The 23,892-nt window shown below is 44.0% G+C and overlaps 2 protein-coding genes across 2 annotated transcripts; both read right to left on the reverse strand.

The window, feature by feature from the left end:
• Positions 1-79: 79 nt before the first annotated feature.
• On the reverse strand, positions 80-8,468 carry gramd2b (GRAM domain containing 2B). Its single transcript, XM_012815769.2, has 14 exons — positions 8,246-8,468; positions 7,286-7,411; positions 6,294-6,381; positions 5,425-5,494; positions 5,025-5,128; positions 4,700-4,795; positions 4,496-4,567; positions 4,221-4,301; positions 3,838-3,949; positions 3,148-3,261; positions 2,944-3,034; positions 2,667-2,771; positions 1,923-2,007; positions 80-1,191 (listed from the first exon to the last, which is right to left on the reverse strand). The coding sequence occupies exons 1-14, from the start codon at positions 8,344-8,346 to the stop codon at positions 1,153-1,155; spliced, it is 1,284 nt and encodes a 427-aa protein (XP_012671223.1). The 5' UTR covers positions 8,347-8,468; the 3' UTR covers positions 80-1,152.
• Positions 8,469-19,546: 11,078 nt separating this feature from the next.
• LOC105903309 (zinc finger protein 703-like) lies at positions 19,547-23,854 on the reverse strand. Its single transcript, XM_012831079.2, has 2 exons — positions 23,037-23,854; positions 19,547-21,989 (listed from the first exon to the last, which is right to left on the reverse strand). Exons 1-2 carry the CDS (start codon positions 23,301-23,303, stop codon positions 20,424-20,426), a joined length of 1,833 nt encoding a protein of 610 aa, XP_012686533.2. The 5' UTR covers positions 23,304-23,854; the 3' UTR covers positions 19,547-20,423.
• Between the last annotated feature and the right edge of the window lie 38 nt (positions 23,855-23,892).

Below are 23,892 nucleotides of genomic sequence, written 5' to 3' on the forward strand. Positions count from 1 at the left end.
AATCAAACATATCTGTAAATGTCAAGAGAGATGCAGACATAGAACACCTAAATAGACACAAACAGGTCTAACACAGAAGCAGACTTACAACACACTTTTATTTAAGCATACTTAAATTACACTCTACCCTTATCTGACAATTACTGGCAAATCTGTAAGGCCAAATTCTTCACGTATATTCATATACAAAAAAATTCAGTTGAGGTGCAAATTTTACACATTTACCTCCAGGAGACAATAGTGCTCTATTTTGACATTTGTAATATCTGGCTCTAACCATTTTTTTTGTCAAATTTAGTCAAGTTTACAAATTTACAATTCATCTTTTACAAATCTAGTGCAGTCAAGTAAGTTCTAAGACAGACACATTGTCAATAATTTATAGGTAAGTTCGAACTAAAATTCATTTTCTCAGCCATTTTTTCAGTCTCTAAGTTGAAATGGTTTCCTACCACTAGGGGGAATAACAGGCCTGTGGTTTGGTCATGCTAAATGAAGGATTATTTCCCCCTTTCGAAACTTCAGACCCAAGTGAGCATTAATATAGACAATAATGCTAAATGACTATATAATAGTGACAACTTAGTGTTTACCAGGCAAGACCCTAACTTTACATTAGTTTGTTAAATGTTAGACTAGAAGATTTATTCAACTGAAATAAAAGATTAAAAAACAGTCACCTCAAAGCTGTGCTAACAAGTACCACATAACTGAATGCTGTCTTTAACCAAAAGCGAGTCGCCTGATATCTATTTGGAGGCTGCTTAAAGCATCATTAGAGGAACTTAAGCAAACTATAAATATTTTATTGTCATCTGAAATATGTAACAAAGTTAAATATGAACAGCAGGCCTTTGTGATTTGACCAATTTTGATGAAACGGGGAAATCGCAGGTCCTTAGGACCAATTTATACACCCAAGCACAGTCCCATTACAGTACTGTGAGTAAAGCTTATGTCTTCTGGTCTTCTACCATCAATGAAACATATTGTGAAAAATGCAAAGTGTTGTGTGGTCCTGAGTTGAAAGATAGAATAAACTGCATATTGCACAACAGAGGATGCTCTTCATTAAAAAAACCTATGGCCTTTGCATGTTTCCCCCTAAGTTTTGTAAAGAAGGCATCACATTTACAGGCAAGATCAAGTATTTCAGGTTTCTTCTAGGAGCTTCCGTAGGTTCCTCTGAATCTGGGGGCACAAAATGAAGCAGTTACAGAAAAATCTGCAGAGAACTTGACACAACACTTCACCTCCGACACAAATACTGAGAACACATCAATCAGACCTTAACAATGAGACCGGCAGACAAGGTAGCCTTGCAGTCATTATTCAGGAGAGAGAATGGTCACTATAAATGTTTAAGCAGGAAAGCCTATCCGGTTCTCACAGTCTGGCTATCTCCCTGGCAGTCTGGCTGTTACTGTTATGCGTGTCTAATACCTTCACTCCATACCTGAATGTGGCTAGAGCAATTACTACAGTTTCCATTACTGCTGACCTCACCTGCTAGGGCTATTAAAGGGGAGGTGCTCACTTCAATGCTCTGAAAATCCAGGATAGTGTGACAACGACAGTTATTACCCATACGTCACATCTTACGCAGACAAGCGTTGAGACATTCAGAGGTCCTCTTGTGAACTGGAGGTTTCGCAATACTTTATATAATTTATGGATGATCTACAGGCTTGTCTGTTTAAGGATGGTACAAGCAAACAAAGTCGTAATGTAAAAAGTGAAAGTAAAAGTATGTGTGCGGTGAGCACACACTGCCCTTTATTCAGCAAGTCAAATGAGTTAGCCAGACATGGCATGGTATGTAGAAAGAAGCGGTCATATTTGTTCATGTTGTTCATCAATGACATAGCTGGGTCTATTGAAGAGTGAAATGTAAACCCCTGAGTTGTTCTGTTGCCGCCTACCTTCTCAAGTTTGAAAAGATTTGTAGACAGCTCTCCATAGATCTCTGCATTGACCTCAGAGTGTGTACGATGGTGTACAGCATTCCTGGAAATACAGTTACAAGTTACAACTTTGATGGTTATATGAGATGGATGGGGGGAAAAAAACCCTCTAATGTATTTGAGAAAATGAGAAAAGAATTGAATTAAAATGGACATGAACATGTCAGCATAATCTGAGGCACATGTGTGCTTTGGGCATATTCAGTCAATGGGTCACACAAAGCTAAACAGTAAAACTCTTGTTTGAGAGAGAGAGAGGGAGAGGGAGAAAAAGTCACTCAAAAGCACATTCATTATTTGCAACCAGAAATATAAGGCCTTCAATACAAAGAGAGTAAACACAAGAGGAAAAGCTAACATGCAAAAAGCTATGACTAGTTAATCATTTTTCCATTCTTTCTGCAAACAGTCTTTGTGTATGTCATCTGAGCAGCAGTCCTGGTGACTTTGTAAGGCTACTCGAGTGAAGCCTCTGAGGTATTTCTTGCCCCAGATAATCCAAAACAAAAAGGTACACCATCAACAGGATATGAATTCTTGATCCTTCATAACTAAAGGACTCGGGGCAGCATTTTCAATAAAGCGTGACTGTCAGCAATAAGACTATACAAGACTAGCATCCACCTCCAGTGCTGTGGCTGATTTCCTGTGTATCATCATCTCAAACAACTCCTTGGGGAAAGGGGGAGGGGGGGTGCTTACTCATTGTGTTGATACTCTCCAACTGAGCCCAGCGAATTCAGCCTCTGTTCCAGAACAACAATCTTGAAGGCCATGTAACATGAAGACAGGACAAGGACACACACACTGGAAAGAAAACAAGATCAAATACAAGATATATTAAAAAATGATAATGATAATTCCCACACTAATACAAGACTGAGGGCCACACCTCTTCGCAAGTTTGGACATGTCATACAGGTGGAATTGGACGTTGTTTTGACAGGCTGACTTCAATAAATGTGACACTGTTACTCACAGAAACATGTAAATCAGGAGAAGTGTGTTAAGAGACAATGGCTGCGACGGTTTGTCTTGGTGTACTTCTCCCAGAACAGGCTTGCTGGTGCCTACGGCGAAGACAAAGATGAGCGTATGTAAATGACCAAACACAAACAGTGGAAATTTCCGTCTGTGGCGTGACGGTGTCAAGAGCAACTGCCGTTAGGAGGCCATTACCCACCATTGGGCTGGGTCCCATGGCGCGAGCTGGGTGTCTGGAGGTGAACGTCGGCATGCACCGACACCTCGCCATTCTTCTCCACGTTTAGGAAACTCTCTGGAAGGCTGGGGAACTCTAAAACAAACACACACAAATTGTTCCATTTAAACAGAGAAATTGGTTCCATTAAGCTTTAAAAGTTCCCAGACCCGTCTGGCAAGGATACATGTGTAAACAGATAGACTACACAAAAGGGTGGTGTTTAATCAATTCTATTCTCATGGACTATGAAATTCACATTTTGTAGTTTTTTTAAAAAACATCTTTAAGTATAACATGTTTGCTTTTGGGATTGCCATGTTCATCTTCAATGCAGTACTTGTGGCATTCAACCACACGATCTAGAAAAAAAAAATGTCTGAAATCCTCCCAATCAGAGCTGAAATTAGAACATGAGTTTGGACTGCAAGTTTGTTACAAATAAAGTATTACTATATACAATTCAAGTCCTACAACAATCATTAACTCTTGAAGCTAGCATTTTTTTTTAATTTGATATCTGTGATCATAATGGTTACATAACTTGAATAACCCGGAGGAGCATATCAGATTTGACCCTGACATTTTTGGAAGTGTAACATAAACCAGATTGTCATGGGACCAGCCTCCCAAAAACCGCCTCTAACCGAGATAGCGTGAAATCCCACCCACCTGCCATTTTCTCATAGTCTGGCGTCTGTGAGCCAGAGCTGCTGCTTTCAAGCATATCATTTCTCCTTTGGCGCACAACTCCATCCAAATCGGAGAATTCAGCCGAGAAATCCTGAACAACACACAGACACACACACACACACACACACACACACACACACCAAGGAAACAAGGAAGCTAAATGAACAGGTTGTGTGATGACCGCACTTGAAAACAAGAGGTGCTGTGCTGGTTGATAATATCTTGTTTGCAAGGGAAATAAGAAGTAACTCAGAAAGTGACAATGTGGTGGTGAACTGAACACAGTAATGTTCTATGGTTTGAGGAAGTATCTCTTTAACAGGAGAAGAAGTGGTGATACTAACACTAACACTAACACTAACCAGAGGAAGTGACGATGGGCATTCAGCTCTGAAGCTGTTCTCTGCAGACGAAGTTACGGGACTGCAGCCTATGATCTCTCCCTGTGAAAAGAAATCAACAAGACTCATCTTAAAGAGACATCATAACCTGTGTGAAATAAACAGTAACAAATTGAGACGGACAGAAATGGCATCTCATAAGAGCCAGTAGTTCATGTACTATTATAAATTCTTCGTGGAACAAAGAGTAAACAAACATACATTCACTGTGTCCTAACTGATAGCATGGCACTCACTTCTAGCTGCATACAGATGGATTTCAGGAGCTTGTAGGTGGCATCACGTGAGAGGAATGATACAAACATATGCTGAAATACAACAGGACATACATAAAGTTATAAAAGCAACAAATCACATAAATACAGTATAGTACATCATGCGATGCCTTTTGACGGACAGTGACTTAATTTGTATTCGTGTTGCAGTCAACGGTCACTCACCCTTTCACTAGTTGTGGCGATCACAATGGCGTTTGGCACCAATATGGCAGTTTTTGTCTTCTTAATGAGAGTTACTGAGAGCGCAGGAATGACAGTCTGTTGACCGAGAAATCAAATCAATACTTCAGAAACATTTGGCTACATATGATATAATGCTTAAATGTTACATTTGACATCAGGTCGAGAATGTGCCAACAAATATCAAGGCTCAGGTGGAAAACTAATGAAATCTAGTGAAGAGGAAGTTAAAAAAGAAATAAATAAATCAATGGAAAGAGATTCGAAACAAGGACACCGAAGATATCCATGGAAAATGCTGAATTACCTTGGTGTCTCTGCCAAAGACTTTGGAATGAAAACAGATCCAGTTATCAGAGACAAACAGTCTGCCCTGATAAAGGATATCTTTCTGCAAGGCACAAGTATAACCTGAGGACAAACACACAGACATTATGATGCTGAGCAGAACACAATTCTTATCAACACCCATCAAAATATCACCCAGCACAGGAAGCAATTACAGCCTATTCACTTCCTTTATACATGATTCACTAGAACTCTATCCACCTACTCTCAATTGGATTACGTCTGCTGTATAGAAATCCTAATGAAAGCGTGATAAAGCAATTGATTTTGAGGGGTCTATTTTCAGAAGTCTGTCTATACAATCTAATCAATGGTCAATCTATAATACTGAGCACTGAGGTGGGTTAGGGGGCACTTACTTTGTTTGAGTAGTTCATCTTTGCTGATTTCCTTGAAGATTTTGTGAAACTGTACATTTGCTTTGGAACCCTACAAAGAAATTAACATTTATTATCAGAGCCATGGCTTCCAAGCGATTTAGAACCTTTTGTGATATACGGGTCAGTTAATTATTTACTACAGCCTTTATAAAGTTGTTAGTAAATGGCTTTGTACTGGTCAGGACAATTTTAGCCTATAGTGAGAGATTACAACTGGCAGCTTGTTTATAACAGGTGCAAATAGCTCCAGCGCAGGCAAAGTGTTTGACCATCTGAACGCCTCAATAATCCCGCACCCATTCATTACCCCAGGAAAAAAAAAACTACAGGTGGAAAATGCCATCGCCTCTGTGCAGCATGTGACTTTCCAATGGGAGTCAGCAAGTGTGCTATAAATAAACAAAAAGTGTACAACACGCACAGGTCATAAACAACTGCCGTAATTAGAAACTCTACACAAGGAACATGTGCTGACACAAAAACACACACGCCATGGGATGCGAGTGGTATGTCAGTTTGTATTCCATTCACGACTACTTGGAAATACAAACAAAAACATGAGCATAAAAAAAAAATAGATATGAAAACGTGGACAGTGGAATTGAAACAAATTACTCTTCCTACACGTAATTGTCACATTTAATCTAGATTGTATTTGTGATGTGTGGGATTTTTCCATCCTGTAAAACAGACAATAGTGACTAACAGGTGACGAGTGGGTCACCTATGACACACATACTCTATGTGGTCTTTTGTGTAAATGCTTGAAAGGTTTGAGGAAGAGTCAGGCCCACGGTCAGCTGAGGTCTAAAATAGGATCCTTTGGCGACACACGGACACAAACAAACCTGTGACGACTGAGACTTTTTCCTTTCCAACTTTGTTTCGCTGTCGCTTGGACTTTGCAGTGGGGAAAGCTGGTCCATGGGCTTGAACCTGCAAAAACAAACAAAGGAAACCTGCATTGAGCACAGCCTTTTTTCTGATCATCGACTTCAAACGAGAAAGATCACATTTCCAGCACGGAATGTGGAGCTCCGAACAGTGGGATCTCACAAAGAAGCGCACAGCCAACTCAAATGTGGCTTTTTGCTAATCTTTCTCAAGTTGCACAGTGAAGCATTTGACTACATGCAAATAGCCAGTAGCAGCACATGACAAACACACTAAAAACATCATTTGAAAACAGGAAGGAAAATCCTTATCTGCCAAGTGCCTCGTGTGAATATATGTATACTGTCAAAACAACCTAATTTGTTTTACCTGACCAAGAAAGCTTCTTTCCCACTTATATCAGCCTCTGACTGTTACGGAACTGGGCCAAGACTGAAGCCTGATCCGAGTTGGACTGGTCCCAGAATCAGTTCTTCTATGGGCGAGTACTTATTTGTGCATGTTCTACCTCTCTCAACCAAACCTGAACTGAAAAGGCCAGGTTACAGAAAACAAAGTGTTTGGACAGTGACATAGGGGTTTGTAAACACACTCCAATCAGCTTTCTGCAGGTATACACAAAAAGCTGCCGTGCACCTACAGATCACTGTTAAGGTAAACAACGCACTCTAATCACCATCCCTAATACATCCTGATTAAGTTTTATAGAGTCTACCAGGGGTTGGAGTTACTGGAAGCACATAGCAATTAGTTGCTGTTGTAACATATTTGACTACCCAGCACTTTATGGCCACGTTGACGTGTGCATGGCTCCGCTCCGTGTGAGCATGGTTGACTGGCTTCTGTTTAGGACAGGTAAATAGAGGTGCTGGCCTCTAGCCAGCTGATGGCCCGGGATGAGTCAGGCTGGACAAAAAGCAAATTTTCCTCAGATCTGGACACATACCTCATCATTGGAGGCTTTTTCTTGCTCTCAGAGGTGTCAGACTCCGGGGTGTCCATGGAGAGGGGAGTCTCCCCACCCGTCCTCCAAAGCCTCCTCTGCTTGTCCTCTGCAGTCTCGGCTTCGGAACTGAACATTGAGGCAGAAGGAAAGGGGCTTGAAAACAATGACCACGCAGTGACCACACTTTTCTTGTAATGTATGTCACTCTTAAACATGCAAAAAAATAAATTTTCCTGAACATTTTACTGCCATGCAAAACGTCCCCTCAATTTTCAGTCCTTGCATATCCACAGTAATATATATATATATATATATATATATATATATATATATATATTACACACACACACACACATATACACACATACATATGAATACAATATAATAGCAAAAATATAACTATATGCATAACATACATGACATTAAACATATATAGCTGATCAGAAACACACCGTATTCTGGCGTAGGTTATTTGTAATGAAACGACATGAGAAATACTGCATTTGCGGAGTTGTTTATTGCAAAACAAAGCGTTGTCGGGTTGTGAAAGAGTGAAGAGGTGCCACGCGTCTAGAGCTTACGGAAAAAAGGTAAACTCACAGAAACAGCCTCATTTAACTACAAAAGTAAAACGTGTTTCATAGTTTGCTTGCTGACTGGATAAAATAACACTTTTGCACAGTCTAAGGTAGAGGTTTGTCCGTTCGTTTGCAATAAGTTTTTCTTTTACAAAAGTTCAAATTTCCAGGTAGCGTAGCTAGTTAACGCAACCAAGAAATAAATAACCAATACCTAATGTCATCAAATGTTAAGAAAAGATGCTTTATCCTATTGTAGAAGTCCAATGTCTCTTGAGGTAACGAGAAGAAATTAAACAATAGATATGGCTAGCTAGCCTAGTTGGCTAACAAGGCCTTTGAATGAAGCCGCTTGCACTTAAAGAGCTTTAGCCGAACTTACTTGGGTTGAAATGTCCTCGCATCTTTCTTCACAGACTTGATTACTTCTGGTGTAGATAGCGGAGGGAGGACTCGTTCTGTTTGTTCTATCATCAACACCATTTCGCGAGGGACTGCTTGACGTCGCCTCCCTCGACTGTATCTCTCCTCTCCGCCAAGAAAGTAAGTAGCTAGCAAACTTGGATAAAGTAGAAACTCCAGTCACCCAAGGGGTTAAATTTGGGAAGGAGGTCCTGGCCTACCCAGGAAACTGTATTGACATGGAAAAGGGGAGGGGAAAAACACACAGAAGGGAAATGTCTGTCAGTCCAGTAGGCTGCCAGCGTAGTTTAACATAGTTTATATGGTCGTTTTTTTATTGTACGTAGCCCACGGTTTGACATCTGAGTCGATTCGACGGTTTAGTAAGTCGAATTATACTAACCAGTCAGTTAGGTTAATTATAATTATCAATATTTTGTTGTGATAATTTTCCATCATGTAATAACTCATAACTTCTTGCGTCACTGCGAGGTGGGGTATTATAGTATACATATGATTGTCCAGCCCATCAATTCTTTGGAAAGGAATATTTTCACTTTAGTTTATCATTTTAATATTGTATATTGCTGATCACAAACTTAATTTGAGTAGTTAGTCTACTGTCTTCTTTAATTTAAACCCCGGGCTTCCAATAGTTTGGCACCACCATCAGTCCAAAACAATGCCGTTTGACCTCTTAAAAAAAAACAAATAAACAAACAAAGACGACCATTTCTCGGTCCATCTAAGTGGGAAAAAAAACTGCATTCACCACTTGGTTATACAGTAAAACCATGTTGACCAACATGGGGATCAAGCACTTCCTAGTGCACCAAAATCCATAGAACCGGCCAGGGCATGATCCCCTGTTGATTGGCCATTATCTCTAACAGCTCTATTAGCATTCAAGGTCTGAAGAAGCCTATTAATTATGCTACGACCGGCAGTCAACTTCATTGGCATACAAAAGCGCCATAAACTAAGCATTTTATCATTACAAAGCTACAACACATTCACCAAATTCTAGATACACCTTAAGTCTACAGCTATGGTGGCTTTATTGTCGGAGAGTACAATGAGATGCAAAAACCAAAAAGATGTGAGTGTGTGTGTTTAAAAAAAAGTAATGTATTGATGCATAGTGACGATACAACAACACAAAGAATATCATACATTATATTGTTACAGCAGTACATTAAAACATACACAGACAAATGACAATGAACAATGGCAACAGAGAAAAATAAATAAAACAAAATACATCACAAAACAAAACAAAGAGGAAAGAAATAAGTATTCTTTAACAACCGTGTGGAGGAGACATAAAAGTCTATCATTTTTTTTTTCTGACCAAACGAAGACAATTAAGAAGCGAGTCCATTTCTAGCTTAAAGACATGGAAGGATGGCTGTCCCCTGGCTGTAGCCATTTTTGTTTGTGGAGGAACATTTTTGATTGCAAAGTAAAAAACAAATTCCAAAGGGTAGTTCACAGGGTTATCATAATAAGAGAGAAAATCCTTTGCAGTAAGGGAATACAATAATTAAAAAAGATGATTATTTAAGTCATTAAGAAACATTTTTGTCTTCTCACACTCAAAAAAGAGATGCAACATTGTTTCATCTGTGTTGTCTCAAAAGGAACAAGCAAAGCTTATGTCAGTATATTTCGCTATATTGACATTCACTGGGTATATTTTATGTAGAATTTGGAAGTGAACCTCCTTTACCTTATTTGTGATACAATATTTACTGGGTAACAGCCAAGCTTTTTGCCAGTTAATGGGGGGTGGGGGGGGGGGGGGTCGGTTGCGTCAGCAGGACGTTTTCAGTACGATGCGATTTAGTTTTCTGGCCAGCAGATGGTGCCACAGACCTGTCAGTGGTTATTGCCTCTCAGGACGACCAACAATCCTCACAAAAAACTGTTATGTCAATGTAACTGTTACTGTCAATGTAACGTTCACAGCCAACTGCTGTACATGAACCAGGCCTAAGTCGTAGATGAGTTGGCCATCATATATCATCTTTTTATGAGGTCAGGTATGCTCTCTCTTTATTAGGGCAATAAGGCTATAATTTAATTGGCAAGACCTCACCTCAGTTGTTTTACTCATGACAAAATGTCCTGCGTTCATTAAATCTACACTATCGTAAACAAGAATACTATAATGTCATTTCAGTTTGGTCCTTTTAAAATGGATGGGATTGTACTGGGACAAGGAAGGTGTGACATGATCATCTCTTTGAATGACTCTCATCAGTCTCTCATCAGTCTCAAGAAAACGGATCTGCACCGGACACATATAGGTACACCTTAATCTTAAATCTCACCATTTCATTTCACACACCACCACCTGAGGTGCCACTGCGTGGCGAGTCTGTCCCCCCCCCCCCCACCCCCACACCCACACAAAAAAGTGTGAAAGGGAAAGACCGAGAGACTAAGAGGAGAAGAAAAGTCTTGTCAGAGTTCATTATGTATCCAGGGAACAATGCTGAAACCGGCAACGCAAGCTGCACCAACCGAGCTGGACGGCCATTAATCATGGCTGACAAGGAACCAGGGTTAAAGGTGGGAGAGCTGCCAGCGCCTGTGGTAGTGATTATAGTACCCAAACTCTACTCACAGAGGGAGAGAGAAAGAGAGAGAGAGGAATGGCTTTGGCCAGACAGCTAAATGAGGACAGAGTTGACAGGAAAATGGGCAGTGATAGATGTACAGGCGAGTGTTGATCATAAGTAGCTGTTGTAATCATAGTGATTGTGTCATGCAAAGTACAGTTGTGATGGCAGTGATACTATAACAATACCTGGTTGGTGTATGTAAACTGTAAATATAACAAAATCACCAATAGACCAGGGTAGTTATTAGCAATAATGTCAGCGCTAGTTTATAATGAGTTCTGCTGATTGCTAATACTGGGTCGCTAGGCTCCCTGGAGGGATGGGTTTCTTATACCATAGGCTGATTAGCTTAACTCTAGAGAAAACGAACCTCATAGGAAATCCATAAGAAAGACGTGATCATTTTAAACATGATGATGTTCCCCCTGAGTTGCTCTGCTGGGAGTCTGTGTGCTAGCTGCAGTGAGCTTCTTCAGTCGGTTTCGCTTCGCACTGCTACTGCACGAGTTGCGCCACAAACCTTTGAAATATTGATGTCTCTTTGCGCCTTTTGCGGTTGCTGCCTCAGCTTTATTGGGAGCCCTTGTCTATGCCATATATTTGTTGAGTTTCCCAGTGCCCTGTATACAGAGTGAGAGAAGGAGAGAGAGAGAGAGAGTGTGAAAGAGGAGGGGAGAGAGAGGGAGAGAGGGAGGAAAAGAAGAGGAAAGAGTGAGTGGGAAGGAGAGAGAGCAGGAGGGTAAAAGGGAGGCCCGTGACTGCAGGAGAGATTGAAGCGCTGTTAAGTGCTCTGCTTGAAAGCATGTCTGGCCTCATTAGCTGTCAGTTGTAACAATACTGAACTGGCAGTGAAGACAGGTCTGAGTCTCGTGGCCATAAATCACTGGCTGACAGCCTCCCCTGACAGGCTGGGAACCGCCGCCGCACATGCAGCCGGCGCCTCCACACTTTCAGCTGAAGCACACACAGACACACACACACACACACACACACACACACACACACACACACACACTCACACAAATATAGGTACACACACACACACACACACACACAGTTTCTTTCTCTCTTCTCCCCTCTCTTACATGGGCTCACAGAAGCACTCTCTTGTACTACGAACACATCTGCACGCTCAAAGACACTCACGCACACACTCTCACCCCCCCCCCCCACACACACACACACACACACATACACATAGAGACGTGTTCAAACTCATGGTAACACGCACACTCATCTGCACGCTCAGAGACACTCACTCACACACTCTCACACACACACACACAGAGACACGCTCAAACACATGGCCACACACACACATACACACACTCAAATCAACGCATAAAAGGCCTCAGCAGCTTGGCTCAGTTGAGGCTGTTTGGTTTGCCACCTAAGATTCTTAGAAAAGCAACACACCCCACACCCTGGAGCCCACCTCCACTCATGCATCCGTTTCTGTTTTATTCCAACAAATGCATTTGTATGAAGAAGTATATGTGTGTGTGTGTGTGTGTGTGTGTGTGTGTGTCAACACAAACTGAGAGTGTATTTATGTGTGCATATGTGTATTTTCATTAAAAAGGCATGTGGGTTAATGTGTGTGAGAATGTCTGTGAGTTTGTGTGTGTGTGTGTGCGCATGCGCCTGTGTGTGTGTGCACATAAGTATATTTTCAGTGAAAAGGTGTGTGTATTTCGTGAGTGTTTACACATGAGCGTACATGAGCATTTGTGTGAGTTTGTCTGTGTGAGTGTACATACTTGTTTTTCTGATCATGTGTGTGTGTGTGGGGGGGGGGGGGTTGGTTGTTTGAGTGACTGATGGGTGACGGAGGTGGTGGTTGTGGGGGCTGGTCAGCCCTCGTGTCAGTTTGAGCGTGTCCATTGGTCTTGACAGCCAGCGGTGTAGTTTGGCTCCAGAGGGAGGGCCAGAGGGAAGGGAGCACAGCCTGGGGGTCATTAATCATGGCCTCTGACATGTGGAGGCAGGGGCCACAACCAACCCCTTCACCTCACACACACTCTCGTCCGCCGCCCCCCACCCTCCCCGAAATGCATACAGCTGGGCCACACTCACGTCACATCAGGGGCCCCCCGAAACCTTAGGCATCTGCCACCACACTGGCTCTCAACCCCCTCCAGACCTGAGAGGATCAGTCTCACAAGCATTATGGATACACTGCTTTGAATGTTGTGTTTGTGTGTAGTGTTAGAGTGAGCTTATTTATAATACGTAACTTTCTGCATAGTGTGTAACTTTTTGAGTGAGCTGTTTTGTCTAGTTTTATTGATTTGTTGTTGTTGTGGTTGTTGTTGTTGCTGTTGTTGTTTTGGAGCAGGGAGGAGGAGGAGGGAGGGGGGTCTGCTTTGTTTTGCCCCACTTCTCCTCATGAGGAGGGGACATTGCGCCACAGTTTCCAAAGCCTCCATATTGTGTAGGAAGGTAAATCGCAGTAAACAAAAGAACCATTCCCATTCTGCTCACCTCCCACCACCTCCTTCATGTTGGCCATTTTTCAACCTTTTATTTCCTCAGTCTGTCATCCCCACATACCTTCCCCTGGATGGGATCTGCCTGCTCTCTCATCATCATCGGAGGATTTATGGGAGCAGGGAGTGGTTATGAGGTGAGAGCGTCGGCTCGGAGTAATATTTCGTGCAGCAGAGACTAGGTAAGCCCTAAAACAATTCATGGGAAATAGATGGCCATTCGTTCTCATTGGGATCAGGGAAGAGTCCCCTCTAAGGCATGTTTCTCAACTGAATGTATGTGACAGTTGTTCTTTACCGCCACAACAAAACGGCTATCTGGCTTGTTTTGTTGGCATTGGCAGGTGGTGAGATATTTGTTTTTTAAAGCACTCCTTTTTTTTTACTTTCTGGGGTATCTGAGTGCTGGATGAGTTATATGCACACATCTGAAGAACGGTTTGCCTCTCCTCTGGCCTTGGGAGGCTAGCATCTCTAGCTCATGACTGGAACATTAAGGCCGCATTACTGACTCCCCGTGCTATCACTTGGCCAAGGTCCACCATAAAACTGCGTCAGTTTGACAGATTTTTTGCTCAAGGTTGCAGCTTTGTTCTGCTCGCACAGCTGCATACAAATGTTGGAATGAGGCAATTTCACAGTTGACTCCAAATCATGTGTGCTGTCAACAAAGCAACAATCAAAATGTTGCAATGCCTCTATCAGTGACTCTGGGTATACCGTTGAATGCCGACCAAACTCCCAAGTTGTCTCTAGTGGAAAATAGAAACATCTGGAAGCTTTTAATATTTGGCATGAAGAAGGTCAGAGAAGACAAGGGACATGTTCTCTTGATTCTTTCTTCCCCCCAAAGTTTTTTGTCATGTGTATCTGGTGCATCTTTTCTTTTCTTTTTCTTTCCCGTCCCTTCTTTACTTTTCTTGTTTGGTTCCTGCTGACAAATGCCATTCCTGTAGGCTATCAGTCCCTTTGTCTCAGAAGGAAAAAGAGATAGCAGATTAAAAGGCTAAATACCTCTCTCTCTCTCTCTCTCTCTTTGTCTTCCCCTCTGTGGTCTGAGAGAAATTACTATGCCTCGCTCTGCTCCTTTTAACAAGCTTGGGTGCTAAGAATTTCTTCTGGCTGATTGGTTTAGACACAGTCATTTGTACCGGCTACAGGGTCAAAAGGTCGGTGCAACCTGAGAGCTGGGAGAAGATGAAGTGAAATGAGCTTTTAATTAGGGCTCCTAAACCTGGGCCCTGGTAATTACCGTGGTAACACAACACAAAATGCAGTCAATTAATCAAGCCGTGCTTGCCGACACCCGAGTGTAAGTGCATGAAAATCCAGTTTGCGCGCTGTATAATTAGTTTATATATCTTATTAAAATGCTCTGCTCTGTCAGAAGGCAAGAGCTCCTCCAATTCCTGGGATACTGTGTGTTCTGTTTACGCTCAGTGCGGAATTATGCCGGCGTCATTGTGCTGTTTTCACATTCTCCCTCTCTCTCTGTTTTTCTCTCTCTCCTTTTCTCCCTGTATGCTGTAATGTTATTTTTCCACCCAAACCCCACCTTCCATCTCTCTCTCTCTCTCTCTCTCTCTCTCTTTTCAACCGCAGCACTACCTCACACAAAACGCCTGCCATAAATCAATGGACAGGATCGTGTCTGCCAGTCAGACTAAACAAGAGCGTTTGTGCCGATTTGCTCTCGGCCATTAATCATCCTGACAGCCTGAAAAACACATTTCCCCTCTAATGACTGTATTTGGATAATCAAGCCTGCTTCCTTCTATGTATGCCTCTTTCTCTCTCTCACACACACACACACACACACTCTTGTCCTTTTAGACAGGAGTTTCTTTAGAAAGAAAAAAGGAAAAGGGAGTTATTTGTCATTAGTTATAAGGTATTATCAGTTCTTGTTGTGATTAGTTATGATATTTCTGAGAAAGGACAAGTCGTAAACGTATGAGCACATCGATCCTTTGTGTTCAGGCTTAATCAAGATTTGGCAGGGTAACAATTTGCAGACAGAATGTTGACATAGACAAATGGACTTTTACTTTACAGGCGAATATAAGTTATAGGCGTAACTCCTGTGTCATTTGTAGGCATAAGCTCATATGTGCGCAAACATAAACTTGTTCAACTCTGAAGTGAAAGCGCTTTGGAGCTGTAAAGCCATCACCTCCTAGTGTTGTGGCGACGCGTCCAAGATCTAGGCTAGTGGGTATAGAATTAGCTTTGGTTTCAGCCATGACACCAAAAAAAAAAAGAAACGGCAAGTAAACCATGAGGAATGTGAGACTGTGACCAGCCGAGGCCAAGCCGGTCACCCACGCGTGCAGTGAAAACACACACACACACACACACACACACACACACACACACACACACACACACACACACACACACACACACACACACACACAGCCCACACACTCTTGGTTGTTTCTTCGCTGCCGAGGCACGTTTTTCCGTGTGCTGCCGCGTAGCGTGATGCATGAGAACTGACAAGTCAGCGGCTCTCCCTCGTAGGCCTCGGAGATCAGAACCAGCTGGGGCTGAAGGCCTATGCATTAGCGGCGCGCCATAATTGCCAGTGCCCCCCCTTGTACCACACTGAACTCCGTCTGTCTGCACTGTTGCGCGTCAGAGCACTGCCTGAGGGACTAGTCTAACCGAACTGTGAGAAAGAAGTGAACGTTACGAGCGAAAAGAAGAAATCCTCAGATCGTATGTTTTTTTTCTTGGCTCATTACATTCCCACACAGACAGAGCAGGTTACAGGACAGGTTAATTTACTGTGGGATTGGAGCCATCACCACAGAATACGGTAATAGATTGGTGTCTCTTGTGAGTGCCGGTATGCGGAAAGGGTGGTGTGCAGCTCCGGGGGAGGGAGGGAGGGTGCGGAGGGCATGCTGTAAAGTGATATTTTCAACATTTTCCTCCCCACCCCACCTCTCTGTCTGTGAGGGAATTCAATGCGGTGTTTGATGGTTTCAAAACATCAATACAAATCTCTCTGACAGCCGTAAGTATTTCTCTCTCGTAGCCTAAAGGGCCCGAAGCCGTGCGCCTCAGAGGGGAAGGGTGGACTGGGAGAGGCTGAAGGAACGAGAACATGTGGGAATCGTGTTCTATTGCCAAACCTTGAGCCGAGACAAAAACATACGATGTGAGGATCAGATGCTCAGTAGGGGGGCTCACGTTTTGCATACAGGGGTAACTCAGAAGCCTTGCAAAAACAGTTCTCTCTTTTTCTTGTTTCAGCTCTACTTTGGTTCATCTCTCTCTCTCTCTCTCTCACAAACACACACAGCCTCCCTTTCTTTCTCTCTCTCTCTCTATGTTTGGCTCTGGGTTTGTGACTGCTCTTCACCGAGCAGTGGTTTCAGGCTGGCCGCAGAGTCAAGGAGCAGCTAACGCACTCTGTCATCATTAATCACAGGCCTCTGTCAGCTGTCCACCCAGGACTTTAGCCAGAGACATCAGCCTGCCATTTCACAGCCTGACCAAAAAACCTCTGGAGCCAGCGTGGGTGGGTGAGTGGTGGGAGGCCCATTTTAGATGTATGTGTCTGTCTATGGGAGTGTGTGTGTGTGTGTGTGTGTGTGTGTGTGTGTGTGTGTGTGTGTGTGTGTGTGTGTGTGTGTGTGTGTGCGTGTGTGTGTGTGTGTTTGTTTGTGCTTTTGTGAGGATGGGGATGGTGCGTGGACAGTGCATTTAATAGTCTTAACTCCTGCTCTATTGCACACACCTTCTTAGTAAGACCTGGATGCGCACATTGTAGATGGTGGAGGTAACGTTAGAGAGAGTACGGAAATAGAATGTGGGTGTTGATTCCTGACAAGGGTGTGATGAGCGAGTGGAGATGGAAGGACACAGTGATTGATGACGGAAGAGAGAGGAAGGCAGGAATGATGGATGGGATAACAGGGCAGTGGACAAGTTAAAGGAAAATTGAAAATGCCACTGCCATTCATTTCATTCATGTTTCCCTCGAGAGACAGATAGTGTGAGAGAGGGAGAGAAAGAGAGGGTTGACTTTAATGAATTACATTTCATCTGCTCCCACTGCTATTCAGCGTGCTAGCATTGGTATTCATTTCTCTCTTTTGTGGTCGTGTGGTGTCTGGTGCGCTGGCACTAGTTTTATTTTACCATAGTCCTGTAGGTGGTGATACAAGCCACACTATTTTAATTTGCACGTGTGACTTTGAAGAAACTTGTTACAAAGCGGAGCACTGGCTGTTGAACGAATAAAGAAAGGTTTTCAGTAAAACATGGCAACTCAATGTTGCACAGAAATGATGAGGCGCCTGAGAATACTGAAGAGCCAGAGAGGTAACTTAAACATTTACAGGCCAGGTGGCCAAACATGCACTTAACCACATTGTGCTTAGATTGACATCCTTTGATCAACAAGTCAATCAGTCACTGTCAAGGTGCAGTGCACACCCTTGACAGCTTGATCAGATAAATGGGGCAAGCAAGAGATAGGCTGTGTGTGTGTGTGTGTGTGTATGTGTATGTGTCTGTGTGTGTGTGTATGTGTCTGTGTGTGTGTGTGTGTGTGTATGTGTCTGTGTGTGTATGTATGTTCAGTAACCTTCACTCACTCCGGGGCTATCAGAGCCACTCCAGCAACTTGACCCGTCTTCCTCGGCCCAGCCAAGTGTATCGCTTGCCGCTCCAGCCGTGACGGAGGGGACGGGGGGCTTGATTTGCACAATGTCTTGGAAAAGTGAACCAGGGCACGAGCTCTCAGGTTACCCTCCTGCTCCGAGCTGCCAGGGCAGACGGCTGTAACCTCTCAGGGGCCTGTGCTGTCAGCTCTGGTGACTAGCCTGTACGGGTCACAGATACGCAGCGAACAGCCCGGTCATGTCTCGCTACCAGGAAACCGAGGCATTATTACCGCTGCCAATCACAGCCTCAGCCAGGTATCAGCTAAGAGGCCCAGCAAACAACGCAGGGGGAAAAAAATGCTGGCAGGCAGGAACTGTCACCATGACAGCGGAGCGTGCCCAGACGACGGCACCAATTTTAGCAACAGTTGCCTCACTGTGGTCTTTCAGAGGCCACAAGCGAAACTCTCCCCTGGGAAGGTGTTCGTCTGGCACCATGGCATTAATCTGATAATTATAGAAGTATGATTCATGAGAGCAATATGACTCAACGTTAATTCAATTTAATTGAACCGTCCACCGTGGCACTCCTTAAGGATTAATTACCCTGACCATGGCAGCAGCGCCGACTTCAAAGGCCTCGCTGTCCCCGTGCAGTCAAACAAGATTAATGACAAGAGCGAGACTCGGTGGCCTAACATTTGCACTTCTGCCTCAAGAGCTAAGAGTCCTACACCTTTAGACATCCACACGAATGGGGGGGGGAAGAGACAGTTTAAACTTCTTCCAGCACTTTCCGGTGAGGAGTGAAAACACTTGTCTAATGAGAGCTGTGGCAGACACACTCACACACCCACACAGCCCCTGGGGCAATTCGGCGGCCGGTGTCTGTTCTTTCTCTTCGTTTGGCGACGGGAACACACTGCCAGCTACACTGTGGGTGGAGCCCACCAAATACATCAATCACCTGTGTCTGTCTGAAGAACAATCTCCACATCAAAGGGCCGTTATGCATGCAGACAATAGCCGCTATGCCATGCCTTACACTTGCATATCACTTATGTCAATCGCATCTGCCGTTTGATTTCTCCACCCATGTAAGGTAGGAGAGTTGAGTCATGATACATCTTGTATTTCCATACTCAAAACAGGGATGTGTTGTGTGGCAGGCTGTGACGCAAGAATTGAGACAACTGGGCTTTCGGAGCGAAAGTAGAGGACTCTATACAGTTAGATGGATCCATACTGCACTTCCTGGCATGGGTTCTCCAGAGGCCTCCATAGAAATGACAATGATGCACAGCGCTGTGGTAAGTCTGCATTGAAATTCAGTATATAGAGAAAGGTCAGCGACCTCAATACCCTTGTGTTAGAAGAGCTATATTGATGCAATCTATTTTTTTTTTGTTAGCGTGACCAATGGCAATCAATGCCAGTTTATTCCTCACTTAAGTGCTTTTACAAATCTGCAGACCTCTGATTTATTCGGCAAACGCATAATGAAAGCATAATAGGTATTTGGAACAAACACACAAAAAGGCAATGATTAAATATAACCATGTCATTTATTTAACAAAATAAGACCTCCAAGTTTAAAATGGATAGCACTGCCACCATGTTTTCTTTTTCTAAATCCTCTTGCTACCCCGTCTTTTCACTCTGACACGTTACAAAAAATATTACATCTCTTTTACAGTTTATTCATCAGCTGTACAAATAAAAAATATCAAGCGTCATCAAAGCCCAGGAGGGAAGGGTTCGACATGCACATTCATACCGCAAAGGCCGACAAAAAAAAGCTAAGAACGTGAAAAGAGATTAAAAGAAAGTTTATGAAACAGAGGAAAACAGAAAATCATTTGTTTTGTAGCTTGCAGCTGTTTTTTCTATGGTCTTTCAGTGGTCATGGACCATAAACCTTGTTTTTTTAAGTTGATATCTGTTATAATAATTACAATCATAGTAATACGAATAATTAAGAACAAATGTAGTTTTGAATATAAACGTGAAAGCAAAGCACTCTGTAGAAAATAAATACAATTGGTCAGTCCATGGATGGCAGGTTCCTGTCACTCTGAAAGCCCTATCCCATTGCACAGTCAGGGTCTAAGCTTGCATGCATCCAGCTTCTCTGCCGCCACAGCTCTAATAGGAGACATCTTCTCTGCATCACAAGCACGTTCACAGTCAACAGTCTTCCCAAGTCTGGAAACACTCAGATATTGCGCCCCACCCAGGTCAGCCATCACTTTCAGCCTCTGGCACAACATGGATACACGATCAACTCTTCCAGTAGCTCTTCTTGGTGTGCCCAAGCAGTCCGTTGGCATGCAATCGTGCCCCATTTTCTTCCCTTAATCAATCAGGTGAGGGGTATATGCAGGCACAAGCTAGCTCCCAGCTGGCTGCGCTGTGCTCATGACTCATTGGTAGCCCAGTGCGGATGCAGGTCCCAGTCTTTGCCCATAGAGGGCGTATTGTGAGTAGTATGGCGAACCAGCTTGCAGGGAGTGCATAGGCAGAGTAGGAGCAGCAGCAGGAAGGGGCATTTTTCCGTAGGGGTGGTAGCGTGCCAGACCCAGGCTGTGCGGTGCCCGGAGAGAGTAGGAGCTGGGCATAGAGTTTGGGCTGCTCTGGGGCAGGTGGAGGTGGCAAGCGGCGGCAGCGGCAGCGGAAGCAGATGACGCTGCAGAGTGGTACGCCGACAGGAGCTTGGCGCTGTCGAGCGCAGAGGCGTGCAGGGAGGTGGTGTGCGTGCGGAGGTGCGCCAGGAGCTCCTCTGAGGAGGCAAAGCGCTTGTCGCAGGGGCCAACGCCAGCCGACACCCAGTTGCACGCATGCTGATGGGGGTCGTTGGGCAGCACAAAACCATAGGTGTAGAGCGGGTGGGACAGAGACGGCGTGACACTGGAGGACAGCGAGCTGGCGTGGAGCGAGTGCAGCGGGTGTCCCGGGTACACCAGAGGGAAGCCAGGCTTGAGTGCCGAGGAGGAGGAAGAAGGGTCGTGGATACAGGAAGTGCAGCTGCTGCCACCGCCCAGGTGAGGGGCGTTGGGGTAGGTCAGACAGTACGGGTCCCTGCACAAGCCCTGCATGAAGGAGGGTGGAGAGGCCCCGGTGAGGGGGCTGGAGCTCGGGTGTTTGCCTGGGACTCCTATACTCCCTCCCCCGAGGCTGGACTTCGTGTGGTCCAAACCGTGGTGGTACTGGGAGGGGTAGCCAGCATAGGCTCCCACAATAGAGCCATGGTAGCCCATGCCAGAAGAAGGCAGGGGGAAGACTGAGTGGCCAGATTTGAAGGGAGAAATGGGAGCGATGTGTCCTGGCCCCAGGCTAGGCTGAGAGGACTGGGAGTCTGCCTTGCCCTCGTGGCGGGGACTGCTGGCTGAGCTGCCATTGCTGGAGTTGACGCTAGCCCTAGCATGGCTCGAGTTAGCCAGTAGCGCACCGTCCTGGCTGGCCTTGCCGCTCAGTTCGGCCTCCTTCTTGCCACTGCTGCTTCCATTGTCAGAGTTCGTAGAGTCTGCTGATTTGTGGTCCCCGTTCACCATCTGCGAGTGAGGAGTCGACTGGGTGGAGGGTGACTGCGTCTGTCTGTGCGACTGCATGTGTGACTGCAGGGGTGACCCAGAGGCGACCCTAGAGTTCGGCGAGACGGCATGAGGGGGAAAAGATGAGCAACCAGTGCTGTTGTGGGGGACCCGGAAGCCGGCTTTGTCATTGCCATTGCTGTTACTGCCACTGCTGTTGGTTGAGCTCACCCCATCCCTCCTGCCATCCGAGCCCACCTTGGAGTAAGGCTTGAAGCTGGACTTGTCTTCCAGGGCAGGCCGGTGCTCACCCAGCTTCAAGCTGGAGGAAGAGGAACGAGAGCTGGACTCTTTGTCAGAGGAGATGGAGCTCAGCTTGGAGGAGGCTGGAGGATCTGGCTTCCCTATCTGGGAGCAGGTCTGAGCCAACAGGGCCAAGGGACTCTTCTTGGCATCCAACTGCAAATAAGACAGAGCTAAATAAGTATTGTACATAAATGCAAAGTTTATTTTAAATAACTCAGTAATTAATATATTTTTGGGGTACAAGTGTGTTTAGCTTTCAAGCTCACATAAAAGTAGTGGTGGTAGACTGTACATATGGGAACATGAATTACACAAAATTCAGAATTACACTTAATATTTTTCTGTTGTTACCCAGAGTGGTTCTGTAATGTAACAATAAGTTAAATGTATGGAACTTGAGCCTTTACCTAAACTTAGTGAACTAAATTTAGTATTATAAAATATGACAAGTTCTTTATTGGTTAATTTTTTTTTATGTAAATGGATTTTGAAGTGCTGAATTTGAAAGTAAATGCGATTTGTTCAAGGAAAAGATGTTTGCCAACCTCCTTTGTTATTTGTTTATCTGACACATCACTTAGCCTCGAAGCATATGGACACCAACGTGGTTTCATATCTGCACACTTTGTCATATGCCCACATTTCAAATATCAGAACAATACTAGCAAATAGTATATTGACTCATCTACGCTGTGAGCAGTAGACCTCGAGTTGAGTTCGATAGGGCATAATTTGGCACAGGCCTTGAGAAAATAATGAAAATAATGAATAATGAATAATGAAAAGAAATAGAGAAATAATTCTAACGTCATAATGTAATTCGATTGTTCTAAAAACACCAATCGTTTTAACCTAACCTAACCATGGCCGTGGTTCCGAACTGTGATTTGAGTCCAGCTTTTTAAATTATGAAAGACCACTTATTTTTCTTGCCGTGCGTAATGACGGTGCATATGTCATTTAGGAGTAAAGGCTGGTCGAATGAAGTTGCACTAATGAACTTCAGAAGACAAATATAATTTGACGCTCTTCGTTTTTTCCCCTCTATACAACACTTATCTGGTAACTACTATGCTTCACACGGAGTGCTGGATGCGGTGCTGTCACAAGCGATGAGTTATTTTACATGAGAGCGGCGCAGGTTACAACTGCCCACCATAGCGCACTGCGAGACACTGTAACAGCTATGGGAAATCATACCTCAATGCTAACGGCTGCCGAAGTCAGGGGCTGAAGATATTCCGGGTGAAGCAAGTGGCTTGCATGAGCGGTCAACATCTTGAGAATCCTGATGGGTAATCGCTTTGCTTGGCGAATAGGATCCAGAGGTGTCAGTGCAGAAACAGGAGAGCTTTGTATTCCAACACTTTGGGGAGATTTACAGCTATGGTCACTATCGCAGATTGTTGGTTCAGGTTTCAAATGGCGTACACAGTGCGTCTTAGATCCACTAAGAGAATCTTTCATTTGGAGCGCAACGCAACTGGGGTTTAAGCAGGGACAGTAGTTGAAGATGACTCATAAAGCTCTCATTTCGATAGCCGAGAATCGGATCGGTTTCATTTTGTCCCCAAACACAACTGCTATATGTCGTTATTTGTTGCAGTTTACTTTTTTGTTTATAATCCCAACCGAGAGTCCATTAGTTGTTTTCCCTTTAAATATCTTCAGCGCAAGAAAAAATGGCAAAATGGCAAAAAGCAATTATTCCAGTAACGTTCATAGTTCCGTTCCGCACTCCCCCCGGATTCCAAGAGGAAATCTTCAGCCGGACTCACCAAACACAGACAATCTTATTGATTTCGAAGTTAGTAGTTGTAATCTACATAATCTCAAATTGTTGTCATTAAAAAGATATAACTGGTCTATCCGAACATAAAGAAAATGCCAATCCCAAGATGATAGAAAGAAGCGCAGAGCACAGTCTCGCTTCACATAAACTCTCGGCACGCGTTCCTCTCTACAATGTACTTCTAGTGAACGAAATGAGAAGAGGACCTTCAAAGTAAACGTCCCGCCGTCCAATGGTCGCTCCCCGCATCCGTAATGAGAGGGT

This window comes from Clupea harengus, chromosome 12 (assembly GCF_900700415.2).
Source record: "Clupea harengus chromosome 12, Ch_v2.0.2, whole genome shotgun sequence".
NCBI classification, from domain to species: Eukaryota; Metazoa; Chordata; class Actinopteri; order Clupeiformes; family Clupeidae; genus Clupea; species Clupea harengus.